Source organism: Cajanus cajan, chromosome 2, assembly GCF_000230855.2.
Source record: "Cajanus cajan strain Asha chromosome 2, NIPB_CcT2T_4, whole genome shotgun sequence".
Lineage (NCBI taxonomy): Eukaryota > Viridiplantae > Streptophyta > Magnoliopsida > Fabales > Fabaceae > Cajanus > Cajanus cajan.
The window spans coordinates 32,313,197-32,327,854 of record NC_138518.1 but is presented as its reverse complement, the minus strand read 5'-3'; the positions used below and the strand labels follow the sequence as shown (position 1 = coordinate 32,327,854).

Here is a 14,658-nt window from a genome sequence, read left to right as displayed (position 1 = left end):
CTCACTGCGAGCCTAAAGAGGCTGAACAAATAATACTTGCACATCAGTGATTATCTAGTGGAACCCTTCATTTGAAGGAGACTGGACGTAGCTCAGTTTTAATGAACTAGTATAAAAATATTTGCACTATACTTTAATGTTTTCAGACACACTTTTATTTGAATGTTTAAAATACTAAATACTTCATCTAATGCTTATCATTTATGAAAACTATCTTCAGACGAAAACCACACTTATTTAATTTGTTATCTGAAAGAACGGTTTTCATTTAAGAAGCATTTCCCTTAAGCAGACGATAAACTCCCAAACGCAAAAGTATTTTGTTGAACCAATCCTAGGCAGTTCTAGTTTATTATTCATTCACATTATTTTATTGGACGAAAAAAGAGCATTCTTGCGAAAATGTTTTAAATTTCTTTGTTCATACACACACACATATTCAACCCCCCTTCTATGTGTTTTTCATCTAACTTCACCTTCTTGCGAAAACGTTTGTTAAAATTCCTTTGTTCACATACAAACACATATTCAAACCCCCTTTCTATGTGTTTTTCCGCTAAACTTCACTTGGCCGAAAGTAGACCAAGAGAGACTAAGGAAAATATAAAGGCTCAAAGGCTCACTATATATTGATTTCCAAAGTAATTACATGAAGCAATACCTAGGGTATATATTGATTAGGATGTGAGGTAGTGGACACACATTTAGGGTGGCAACTAGGTCATAAATGAATTAAATTATATATTTTAACATATGAAGAGAGGAGAGTGTAATACTCTTATCTCTCAGAGGAGGGTAACGTAATTTACTTTAAAACTTTTTGTTAAAATTTCATTAAATCTTGTTAATATATATATATATATATATATATATATATATATATATATATATATATATATATGAGGGATCCACTTACTTCAAGAGTAAGTCTATCAAATAACTAAACTCTTATCCTAGACATACTTCATTTAATAACTAAAGTTATACACTAAATTTTAACAATCTAACCGTTGAATTAAGAGTTCTTAGTTTATATATCAAATCTGTAAATTTTTAAAAAATTTGAAAACTATTTGATACTTCATTTAATTAATTCAAATTAACGTATAAAATGCTTTTATAATTATTTGTTGATTTGAATTAATGCAACATAGTACTGAATAATTTTTAAATTTTTTTTGAAAATTTACAAATTTGATCAATGCTTTATAAACTTTTAATTTAACTATTGGGTTGTTAATATTTGATGTAGAATATGAGTTATTAAATACAATAAGTGTAAGTAAACTTACTCTAGGAATAAGGAATCCTTTCTTTATGTGTATATATATGTATGTATATATATATATATGTGTGTGTGTGTGTGTGTGTGTGTATGTGTGTGTACACACACACACACACACACACACACACACACACATATATATATATAAAGGAATGATCCGTTTACTCTAAGAGTAAGTCTACCTAAACTTATTCCGTTCAATAACTCATGTTCTACATCAAATTTCAACGATCTAACCGTTGAATTTAAATTTCTTAATGCATAGATTAAATCTGCAAATTTTAAAAAAAATTAAAAACCATTTGATACTTCATTAATTCAAATTTTGTATATATGATCTAAGAGTAAATAACTTTTAATCTAATAGTTGAATTTATAAAATTTATATTTAATATAAAATTATTGAGCAGTGTAATACTTAATAAAAGTTATATCAATGTTATTATAACCCTCCTCATATATATATATATATATATATATATATATATATATATATATATATATATATATATATATATATATATTTAAGCAAGCAATCTAATTTTTATTTATTGCTTTTCATTAATTTTGCTCGATTTTGTGATATCCTTTTAAGAAAATCATAATATAATTAATTTACCATGTAAGATCCCAGATTGTTTAAATTTGTATTAAATTGACCTGTTATATAAATCTTATATTTAAAACATAATAATAACATTAAATTTCAATTAAATTTTTTTTAGTAAAGATATGAAAGATTACAAAGATAATCGCAATGAAGATTAAACCTAAAAAAAATGTTATAATTCTTTTTATCCAGCTATAGCAACCTTATAGAAATTATATTCATGTAACAATTGAAAACTGGATTAATAATATTATAATTATAGTTATAAGCTTATAATTAAGCTCCATCTATTGTAGGTTAAGATATTGATTTTTCTATTCATGTAAATTTTGTGGATCTTGATTTGCTGTTCGTGTGATTTATTCCTTCCTTTACAAAATATGTAAAAAAGTTACATAAATTATTCATTATTAGGTCAAAATTTAATTATTTTTTGATTCATCATGATATGCTTATTAAATTGATAAAAAAATGTCAAAGTCATTTAATTTAAAATATAAAATATATTATATTATATGAGAAGAAATAGTGTGTTAAGTAGCAAAAACTTGAAAATAAATTTAAAGGAAAAATATTAAAATTAAAGTAAAAAAATAATTATAATAAATTTGATTGAATAATTTCATTTGATTTATTTTCTTAATAATGATATATTTAAAAATTAATTTTCAGTGTTTATATCAATAAAAAAAGTGAGACATTAATAAAATATTTTCATTTACAGTAGGCAAATATTTAAAATATAAAATTTAAATCAAATAATACCGTGCAAATTTTGAAATATAATTTAAATCATGTAATGTATTGAAGCGTAAGCCATCTAATAAAAAATATATGGTTATGCAAGTCTTATAAAAAAAATGAAAAATCTCTATAAAAAAAATACATAATGGTAGAAAAAAACTAAATTTTAGGTTATTGTTGTGAATAATATCAACGTGAAAATTAAAAAAGAATTATTTTAATTAACTAACGTTTCGTAATTAAAAAAACCACGTCTAAAACTAACCTATTAAATAATAAATTAATATTTTTTAACACATTTTTAAATCATTATTAACTAAAATAGTTTACTTATTTATTCGCGTACATGTTCGGGTCTATATCTATAATAATTTCAAAGCATTCATTTGAATTTCAAATTTAAACATTAAAATTTTTGAATATTAAATAATATTTTATTAAAGCTATTTTTTAAGAGATTTTAATTTTTAATTATGGTGATGAACAATTTACTTGAAATGTTATTAATATCTTTTTTTTATTCGTGAATTACAAAGAACATGTTTGAATCTAAGACCTAGTGATTTTATTTATATCTAATTTATTAAAGTTAAATTAAATTTCTTCAATTCATGGTTATAACAATTTTAACATAAATATATCATTTTATTTCTTAAATACTTTTATGTAACTTATCCTATTTATTGAATGTCTTAATTTATCTAAAATAGAAAGTACGTGTAAAATTAGTATCTAAATGATTTTTCAGGAAACTATTTTATGTACTACTTATTATGTCCTTACTTATTTAAATTATTGAAGATTTGGCTTTACTTAGGTAATTTTGAATTTTGTTTGTACATTGATATTTATATGTAAATTTATTGAAATGGAAATTATATACAGAATCTGTTTGTTTAAACTTTTTGTAAGGGTAGGGCTATTCGGCCATACCTTTTGGCACATCCCTCGATACATGTGGTCGAATTGACTACGCTCAGGTCATGCGAAAGCGTATCGGTCACGTACATTAGATTGACCTAGTTGGAGGCCGAGCAGGATCATGACAGATCGATAAACTCACCGTACTTGGTGCCCGACACTTGATCGGCATCCCCGATGGCCGAAAGGCCTTGAGGGAAGTAATTCAGGAAACCAGTAATCATCATTAAATAGTGATTAAGGGTTAATCATGCGAATAAGCCAAGTAAGGACTTACTATCTAATCAAGTAACCCTAACACAGGGCCCAAGGAGGGTAGGGCCCATAAATATCACTATAAATGGTTCATACCTTGAGGTAACGTCACTATTCATTAATTACTATCGATATTCGTGCTTGTCCTGACTTAGCGTCGGAGTGCCTTTTGCAGGTATCTTCCCCCTCACCAGAATATTCGCTTGGAGCTCTTGTTCGGCCTTTATATTACCATAAAATTACTAGTATGCCCTTCAAACAATCCTGCAAAAAATCAGATCAAAATTCAATCTGTAGCTCCCAAAAAGGGACTTATGTCTGCTCAGAAAAAAGGTATCTACTTGTACAAAATTCACTTTGCAAGATAGCTCCAAGATAGCTCCAAAGACTGTACTGGACATTCTTGAGTTGCCAGCCTAGTTAGGCTAGGCATGGTAGGTGCGTATGCTTGTCCATGGCCATGTCTTGTGCCATCTTCAACCGGAGTGGGGTCTAAGCCACTTCCTAAGTCCTATGCACATGCGGTTGCTGCACCAGCTTTGGCTGGTCTGTCCCTGCCACAACCACCAGACCAGATTTCCCTCCCTAAACCTTGCTAGAAGAGAGATGTATTGGCTGTAAAAATCCCGGAATCATCATACCAAGAAGGACTTGCACGATGTAGAAAACACCTACATGGAAGAGTAATCCTCTCCAAAGGGCAGCTGCCATTTAAACTTGGAGAAATACAAGCCAAACTCTCCCAGTTGTGGCACATGATACGTGGCTGGAAAATCATTCCTCTGGGAAGAGGACATTTTGAATTTTCATTTCAAAATGATGATGACACAAGAACGATTCTTGTTGCTGGTTCTTGGAATTTGAATCCGGGAGTGCTTCGCTTGGCCACTTGGAAACCCGATTTTAATCCAAGACTCCAAAGAAACACCATGGTGCAAGTTTGGGTACGTATTTTTGACCTGCCTCTTGAATATTGGTCATTGAATATATTGTTTTTGATTGCTGCTGGTTTCGGTGTTCCCATTATGCAGCCATGGTAAACCAAGTTTATGGTCATTTTGCAAGAATATTGGTTGAGGTTAACTTGGAGGAATACCTTCCAGAGCAGATTTTGGTGGAAAGAGAAGGATTTGCTTTTCTTGTCTCATTGCAGTTTGAAAAACTGCCAGCCTTTTACTTTACTTGCGGACCCATCGGTCATGAGGCAGTTGCTTGCAAGATGGATCCTCATAATGGTGATATAAGGGATCCATACTCAAGGAAGAAGATCGGGGGGGAGGGGAACAAAAAATCTGGTGCATCAGCTGATCCTTGTGTAATAGTCGATGATCATAATGAACGTGTGCATGGAGGCCTCCAAGCTGGTGATGATAATGCAGGTAATACAAAATCACGTATGCATGGGAAAGAAGGAGTTGGTCCTCATGCAATTGAACCAGCTGGACTGACTCCACCAATTTTCAATTTGGTCGGTGCAATGGAGAACAATGCTGCACTTGCACCGCTTGCAACTGTTGCAATTGCACCGTTTACAACTGCTGTATCTACACCATTTGCAACTACTGCACCGTTTGAGGCCCTGCCAGTGATCCAGGTAATAGACACCTTGATGACTCATGCACGTGCAAGATCAGGTGATGATTCAATTGCACATCCAACAATTGCAACTACTGATTCAGCTGCTGAAATGGCTACAAAAATTGATGGTACAAAGGTCGCACCTGTTGTTGCTACAAAGGCTGCACCAGTCCAATTGGTAATTGAGTTTTCTAATTCGGCCAAGGAATAGAAAGTTGGTTCAAATGCTCCAGAAAGTAATGCAGCTGGTGTTGGTGACGCAGCCAATTTTTCAGATGCAGACTCGGCCTGTGTTGTAGCTACTAATCTTGAGGCAGCTCAGTGTGATTTCTCTGCAGTGGCTGCCAAGGAGTCTTCATTGGTGGGAATGCCACCATTAGAGGATATATCTAATGTTGAAAATCAGGATGACTCGGACTCGGTTCAAGATTCTGATGCTGTTGAGGGAGCTGTTGCAGGTGTAGTGAATGTTACCTCTAAAATCAATATGACAGCCACTAGCAAATGGGACTTTGCAGCAATTGCTGAAGCTGCCTATGAAACAGAAGAAGATCAAGAGGATCTCTTCCCTCATGTGCCTAAAACAAAGCCAATGTTCCCGAGTCTGGAGCCTAATTTTGAGACAGTTGTTGAGCCAAATTTGGCTGCATTTCACCTGGATGTTCAACATGACTTACGTATTCTTGAGGCAGCATGTAGATATGGGTTTCACACTCCGAAAAAAGTTCAGATTCCTAAGCTCAAGAAAGCCTCTCCAGATAAGCCTAGAACTAGATCAAGGAGAGCCAAGTCCTCCAAACTCTCTTGATGTCTGAACAAGTTTGCTTGTTTTGGGTAGCTAACTAGATTTCATACTTTGATGTTGTACTTTGGCTTTGGCCTATGATCCATTTGTTTTTCTTTCTTGTCTTTAATTTACATTTTATCGTGGGTTTTGGTTCGGTACCCCAACTTGTACTTTTACTTTTATTTATATTTTAGTCCATTTTGATATGCTGTAGATGAATGGTGTGGACTAAGGTGCTAACCTAGTTAGGTTCTCTTGTCCACATAGTGATGCCTTAACATATCTATCTTTTTTCAAAAAAATGTACATTTTGGCGCTCACCGTGGGGCCGAACCGAGAGTTTTGTGAATACGAGTTAACTAAGCTAGAGCAATGGCAAAAACAAGGAAGACAACACAGAAGACCACCGATCAGAGGGAGAAGAGGACCATGTGGAAGTCATTGATGAAATGAACATTTCAAAGACTGTTCGTCAACTGAAGGAAGAAATGGCTGCCATGAGACACCAAAGGGAGAAAGATGCTAGGGAACTTTTAGCCTTGAAAGCCGAGAATGCTGCTCTGAAGAACCAAGACCCCTCATGGAAGCCCACTCAGCCAACCCATACACAGACACAAGGGTCGTTCCAATCCCAAGAGCTCCACACCTTAGCACTTCACGCTTCGACCGTTGCACCGGAGAAACTCCCGACAATTGGTCGGTCCACCAATGTCCAGCCGATCAGTGTGCATCGGCAACCTTTCACCACATCCATCATGCAATCACCTTTACTAGACCATTGGAAGTCCCTTCCAATAGACAAGTACGACAGCACGACAGACCCTAATGAGCATATTGACGTGTTCCTAATGCATGTAACATTGACTACCACCGATGACGCTACCCTATGTCATATTTTCCCGACATCCTTAAAAGGTCAGGCCTTAAGTTGGTTCACTCGGCTTTCGGCTAACTCGATTGATTCTTTTAGTAGTCTTTCATCACTATTCACCATCCAGTTTTCCACCAGTCGGCCACACCAACTGACTTCCCTGTCGTTGGTCAGCATTCGACAAGATGAGAAGGAGTCATTTTAGGCCTTCATGGATCAGTTCAACAAGGAAGCATTAGAAATCATAAGTCTTAACCCAGCTATGGAACTTCACCATCTCACTATGGCCTTGAAACTAGGACCTTTCATCAACAGCATTTGCAAGAAACCCCCTATTGACATGGACGATCTACGTAGGCGAGCCGACAAGTATATGAAAATGGAAGAGCTGACCGATTTCAGTAACCGAGCTCGAGTTGAACCTATCGGGAAGACGGAGAAGCCAATGGAGCAACCCTTCCGAGGCTGCAACAAGGAGCTAACACTTCGAGAACGGCCCGTGCGTGGCCCGAAATACTCAAACTACACTCCCTTGAACGCAAGTCGCACGGTAGTGCTTGAGCAAGCCCTTGCGTCAAAAGTATTGTCTGACCCCAACAAAGCCTCAACCCCCCACGAGCTGATACAAACAAGTCATGCCGATATCATCACAATCGTGGCCATTCCATCGAAGAATGTGCGGCCCTCAAAGATAAGACTGAGGATTTGATCAAATAGTGATAACTCCAAAATTTTGTCGATCGTCCAGCCTCATCTCGACCTAGTTACCAATCTCGGTGCCATGACCAATACGGACAAGAGTGCACGGAAAGGCATTGTCGCGAGTGTAGCCGATCTAGAGATAGGAAGGAAGAACCCAAAACGACGCATAGACGCTTCATCAACACGATTGCCGGAGGATTTGCATGAAGAGGCTCAACCTCATTGGCACAAAAAAGGCATTTGCAAGCGGTTCGAGCGATAAACTTGATTGAGGCACGGTCATTTTAGAGGTTTCCGACCATAACGTTCACAGATTCCAATTTCCAAGGCATTGACCCCGTACAGGAAGACCCAACGATGATTAGTGTAGAGATCCATAACTGCATAGTCAAGAAAATATTGGTACATCAAGGTAGCTTGACTGATATCTTGTATTGGAATACCTTTAAATAGTTAGGAATCTCTAAGAGAGAACTGATTCCGTATCATGAACTACTGGTAGGCTTTTTAGGAGAAAGGGTCAATACCAAAGGTTATATTAAACTTTTCACTTGATTTTGTTTTGATGAACAAGAGAATCGTGACATCCAAGTCAAGTACATAGTGGTACACGCCAACATGTCCTATAACATTCTCCTAGGTTGGCCGTCGTTGAACATGTTGGGGGCCATAGTTTCAACACCCCATTTAGCCATGAAATTCCTGTCAGGTACGGGAAAAATCCTTACAATGCACGCGGACCAGAAGGCAGCTCGGGAATGCTATTTTGCCAGCCTAAGGATATCCCCTATAAGGGACGAACAACCAAGACCAAGAGGAGTTAATGTAGTGACCCCTCCATCTTCAGTACCCTCCTCGGCCTGGGATCTCGATACTCGGCTGAATAATGACGAACAGGTAGAGCCAATTGAAGAAAGAATGCCTTTGCAGGTCGGCTTGCACGAACACCAAGTTATGTACATCGGATTCAACTTGTCCAAGCCTGATCGGGAGGCATTAAGCAAGGTTATTATAGCAAACAAAGATCTTTTTGCTTGGGTCCCATCAGATATGTCGGGGATAGACCCTAACTTCATGTGTCACAAGTTTTCGATTTGTAGTGAGGCCAAACTGGTAGCTTAAAAGAAAAGAAAGATGGGGGCCAAAAGAAAAGCGGTAATGGAAACGGAGGTGACCAAACTACTTGAGGCAAAGTTCATTCAAGAGGTACAATATACAACATGGTTAGTGAATGTGGTTATGGTCAAAAAGTCGAACGGGAAGTGGAGAATGTGCACAGACTACACCAGCCTGAGCAAAGCTTGTCCTAAAAATTCTTACCCATTGCCTAATAATGATCGGTTGGTGGATGGTGCGGCTAGCCATAAGATTCTCACCTTCCTGGATGCGTATTCTGGATATAACCAAATTCGAATTCACCCCCGTGATGAAGAAAAAACGGCTTTCATAACTGAGTCGGCCAACTATTGTTATCGAGTGATGCCATTCGGCCTAAAGAATGCGGGAGCAACTTATCAAAGGCTTATGGACAAGGTCTTCAAACATCAGATTGACAAAAACATGAAAGTGTATGTGGACGATATGGTAGTCAAATCAGCTGACATCGTCAAACATACACACGATCTTGTAGAAGTGTTCCAATAGTTGCGTAAGTATGACATGTAGCTGAACCCTGGAAAGTGTACCTTTGGGATAGCCAGTGGAAAGTTCCTTGGCTTTATGTTGTCCACAAGAGGCATAAAAGCAAACCCAAACAAGTGTCGAGCTGTTACTGAGATGTGCAGCCCGTGGAACATTAAAGAGGTCCAACAGTTGGCGGGATAATTGACGTCCTTATCTAGATTTCTCCCATGCCTAGCTGAATCGGCCAAACCCATCATCGGGTTGTTGAAAAAAGCCAACAAGTTTAGTTGGTCCGAGGAATGCGAAACAACATTTCATACATTAAAAGAACGCCTCGACACTTTGCCGATTCTCTCCAAACTCGATCCCCAGTTGGATCTCATTGTGTACCTATGTGTTTCAAACGAGGCAATTAGTGCAGTATTGGTGTAGGACAAGGTTTCCACACAGGAGCCTATTTATTTCATTAGTACAATGCTACAAGAGGCAGAAGGCCGATATCAACTCTTGGAAAAGGTAGCGTTAGGACTTGTCCATGCAGCTCGACGTCTTCGAAAATACTTCCACAACCATCGGGTAATAGTATGCACAAATTGCCCAATAGCAAGGGTCTTGAGAAAACCCGAACTGGCTAGACGAATGGTAGCTTGGTCAATTAAATTATCAGAGTTTGATATATCATTCGAGCCACGCGGCCCGATAAAGTCACAATGCTTGGTAGACTTTGTCAACAAGTTGCAACCCAACGACCAATTTGAAAATGACGTCTGGACAATGCATGTGGACAACTCGTCTAATAACCAAGGGAATGGTGCTGGTATAATCCTAGAAGGACCAATAGGGCTAACGCTTGAGTAGTCCATACGCTTCATGTTCAAGGCGTCCAACAACCAAGCCAAATACGAAGCGTTGTTGGCAGGTCTCAGATTGGCACATGAGGTAGGGGTAAGAAGGTTAGTTTGTTGCACAGACTCCAAAGTCATCTCCCAACAAGTGAATGACAATTTCCAGGTTAAAGATGCTAACCTTCTCAAATACTACCACAGTTTTCACGACCTATGTAGCAACTTCGACGACGTCCAAGTAAAGCATATGTCGAGAACGAACAACGAGAAAGCTGACTAGCTCGCACATCTCGCTAGTTGCAATCGTAAACCCAGGCAACTCCGAACCACCCTGCACCTAGAACTCTCAAACCCAAGCGTCAGCTCAAAAGAATGTATGGCTGTACCACAAACAACGACAACATGGATCACTGAACTCTTGGACTTTATTGTCCATGGTAAGGAACCATCAGACGTTTCGACTGCTAAAAATCTCTGAACCCAAGCGGTACTCGATCATTGGATGAGAACTATATAGGAGAAGTTTCTCAACACCGTTGTTGAAATGCATTGACTTGGTGCAGGTTGATTATGTTTTAAGGGAAATCCACGAGGGAATTTGCGGTTCTCATTCGGGTGGAAAGGACTCTAGCAACCAAAGTATTAAGGGCTGGATACTTCTGGCCAATGCTCAAAATCGATTATGATCAATTCGTTAGGAAATTTCTCCAATGTCAAAAGCATGGTAATCTCATCCATGCTTTAGCCAAAGAATTGCACAATATCAATTCTCCTTGGCCATTTGCGTTGTGGGGCATGAACATACTCGGACCATTCCCCCTCGCTAAGGGTCAGTGCAAATTCCTATTGGTAGCCATAGACTATTTTACCAAGTGGATCAAAGCCGAGCCTCTCGCCACAATCATGACAAGAAATGTTCAGAAATTTCTATGGAAAAACATCATCACATGCTTCAGAATCCCCTATGTCATTGTAACCGACAATGGTCTTCAATTTGCAGATCAGAAACTCAACAAGTTTATCTAGGATTTAAGGATTCGTCACCAATTCACATCGGTAGAACATACGCAATCAAACGAGTAAGCCAAAGCCACAAACAAAGTCATACTTATAGAGCTGAAGAAATGCCTAGGTGACGTCAAGGGAGCCTGGGCTGAAGAATTATTGGAGGTGTTATGGGCTTACTGATGCACTCCTCAATCCACCATGAGAGAAACTCTGTTTCTTCTTACGTATGGCACCAAGGCTATGATACCAGTCAAAGTTGGAGAACCATCTCTTTAGCGAGTGCAATTCGATGAAAACTCCAATGACCAATCTCTTTAGGCTGAAATCGACATGGCTGAAGAAGTTCGAAGAAAAGACCAAATTGTTGCAGAAGCATGCAAGTGCAGAATGACCCGTCGGTTTAACTCTACGCTCACTAGGAGGACGTTCAAAGAAGGTGACTTGGTTTGGAGAGCCCAAGGATCGACTAGAAAAACCCCCGAGAGGGAAAGTTGGCAGCCAATTGGGATGGCCCGTTTAGAATACGACACTCTCTCAACAATGAAGCATACAAGCTTGAGGAGCTATCAGGCAGGATCATTCCCTGAACTAGGATCTCGACACATTTGAAGACCTATTATAGTTAGAAGTTGTAATATATCGCAAAGCATTGTAATTTGTGTATAGGTGCACTTTTTTCCTTGATTAGTCTTTTTCCCCTTATAAAAATGTGAAAACGGGTTTCGGCCGACAAGGTTTTTAACGAGGCAAAAATCAATGAAATACAAATTCAAGTACATTTAGCATTTTTACTGTTGCTCAAGAATCGACTCAAAAAGGCTTCCCTCCCGATTGAACCACTCGACCAAGGACATGTCTTTAGTTTCCCTCAAAAAGGCTTCTCTCCCGAGTGACCCACTCGACCAAGGACGTGCCTTCGGATTTTTCTCAAAAGACTTCCCTCCCGAGTGACCCACTCGACCAAGGATGTGCCTTCGGTTTCCCTCAAAAGGCTTTGCTCCCGAGTGACCCACTCGGCCAAGGACGTGCCTTCGGTTTCCCTCAAAAGGCTTCCCTCTCGTGGGACCCACTCAGCCAAGGACGTGTCTTTGAATTTTGCTCAAAAGGCTTCCCTCCTGAGTGACCCACTCGGCCAAGGACGTGCCTTCGATTTCCCTCAAAAAGGCTTTCCTCCCTAGTGACCCACTTGGATAAGGACGCGCTTTCGGATTTCCCTTGAGAAGTTTCCCCCCCGGACACTCAGTCAACAACTCTCGACTTTGTATGATTTTCCTCTCGTACACTCATTCGGCCAAAATGGTAATTCGGCACTAGTCAGACTGTCAAAGCCATATTTGATTAAGTTTGTTAGCTCACACGGTTCGCAGTTAAATTAAAAGTCTCAAATTCTACCTACTTATTGATTCGGCGTCAATACAATACAGATTTTCAACAAAGATGTTGCATTTCAAATAAAGCTCTATCGGCCCGAAAGTAAAAGAGTTAATAAAAAGGCCTTTATCGGCCAATAACAAAACAACAAAAACAAAACAAAAGGATTCTATCAACCCGAATTAAAACCTAACTGTCAGGATTCCCAACATCTTCCTCCTCGTCATTGTCTCTGACCCTACCGTCATCCTCGGGATCGGCAAGAGTATCCTCGTTCATAACCTGTTCAAGAGTGGTGGCGATTATAGGCGCCTCGGTGTCAGGTTTGGCTCCTTTCGGCATTTGACCAAAGGACATGAAAATACCTTGGTAAAAATCCCAGCCCATATCAAACTGGAAGTCATCCAGAAGATGGCAGAAGGATTTTTCCTGCCGAACGGCCTGAAGGAATTTGACCTTATGTTGTGCCAAAATCTAATCTTTGGCTTCCTCCTTGAAGCCTTCCAGTTTGGCCTTGACCCTTTCGGCCTCTTCTAGGTGAGCTTGCCCTTCATTTGATACCTTCTAAAGCTCTAGGCAGACGTTGTCATTCTCCCGCCTCAATTGGTTCAGCTTGGTGACAAGCTCTTTGTTTTTCGTCATCAAGCCTTTGGTCACCGACAGAGCCTCGGCTGATGCTTTGTCTGCCTGTTCTAACTTATGCTTCATTTACATAAGCTCACTGACTGGCTCCATGGCAAGATGATGGACAAGCACAAGAGATTGGACTTGTACCTCGCAAAAATACTTCCACTTGGACACGGTATCCAACCGTTCCAAGTATTCACGACCTTGATCCGACACAACATCCGGCCAGATCAAGCTATTGGCTGAGATATCCTCATTCAAGAAGGATCGATACATCAGAGTGGGGGGCACCACGATGGTGTTCCGGGTTGTCATCTTGGCATTGTCGGCTGCTTGAGTTTCTTGGCTTTTTGGCCGTCCCAAACGACCTTATTCCCCTTATGTGTCTTGCGATGCTTACGATCCAGGGAAGTAGGTGCCCGATCATCTTGCTCCGCTCGAGGAGTTCGAGCAACTACTAAACCACTACCACCCACCCCACTTTGCTTGGCCTGTTACATTCGACCGGCTAGCAAGTTTCGAATGTTGAGCTCGTCAGCACCCTTGGTCACCATAATTCCTACAAAAACAAGCAAGTCAAAGAATCAAACAAACCACATTAGGGTCCGGGAAGGCATTGTTTCGGCATGCCCAAACCCCTATCGGGTAAGGATCTCCAAAGAATCAAATGTTAAACACTTCGTATACTCTAGCAAGTTAGTAATCAATGACACGTCTCGATAACGAGAATAATAAGAGGTCACCTCTCCGTTCACCCATTCGAAGTCAGGCACCTTGGACGGACCAAACTTCTGCCGATCAGAGACTCGCTTCGGCTTCCATACCACTAGACTCCTGCTAGTGGACATTTCAGCGAAATTGTTCCCACTCCTTGCAAGACGTTTGGCCTGCACAGAAAACACCTCCACACTCGAAGAGCTGATCGAGTCACTAGGCGACGAACCTCGTACAAACGACCATACTCGGAAGGTGCTGGCCGAAGAACGATCAAACAAGTCAGACATCTTAAAAAATGCATCGTTTTAGGATCACGTTCTTTGAAAGGATAGCTACACACGAGAACTCGATCGGCTACCCACAACTGGATCGGCTGCAAATTCGGTCGGTTGCTTGCACACTGGCTCAGTCACTAAAAAATGCGTAGGGGCTCTACCACCACCATCTATTTATAGCCCAAAATTTAGGCGGGAAAATTCAAACAGAAAGGTTACAGCCCTTAGATCTTAAAGATCTAACGATGCAAATCGCGTTACCTTTTAACTTAACTGTTCAGAATGGCAACCAAATCGATCGTTACAGAATGACGTGGCCACCTACTATCAATCTTACCCTTGAAGATAGTTATCCCTTGGCACATGTGGTCGAACTGACTATGCTCAGGTCATGCGAAAGCATATTGGTCACCTACATCAGATCGACCCAATTGGAGGC

The 14,658-nt window shown here is 39.3% G+C and overlaps 1 protein-coding gene across 1 annotated transcript; it reads left to right on the top strand.

The window, feature by feature from the left end:
* Nucleotides 1-3,668: 3,668 nt before the first annotated feature.
* LOC145955275 (uncharacterized) lies at nucleotides 3,669-6,329 on the top strand. Its single transcript, XM_083069961.1, has 2 exons — nucleotides 3,669-4,759; nucleotides 4,847-6,329. Exon 2 carries the CDS (start codon nucleotides 4,849-4,851, stop codon nucleotides 5,602-5,604), a length of 756 nt encoding a protein of 251 aa, XP_082926087.1. The 5' UTR covers nucleotides 3,669-4,759; nucleotides 4,847-4,848; the 3' UTR covers nucleotides 5,605-6,329.
* The last annotated feature ends 8,329 nt before the right edge of the window (nucleotides 6,330-14,658 follow it).

Bases quoted from the DNA above. Each gene is read 5' to 3' on its own strand.
- LOC145955275 (XM_083069961.1), top strand. From the start codon at position 4,849: ATGGTAAACCAAGTTTATGGTCATTTTGCAAGAATATTGGTTGAGGTT.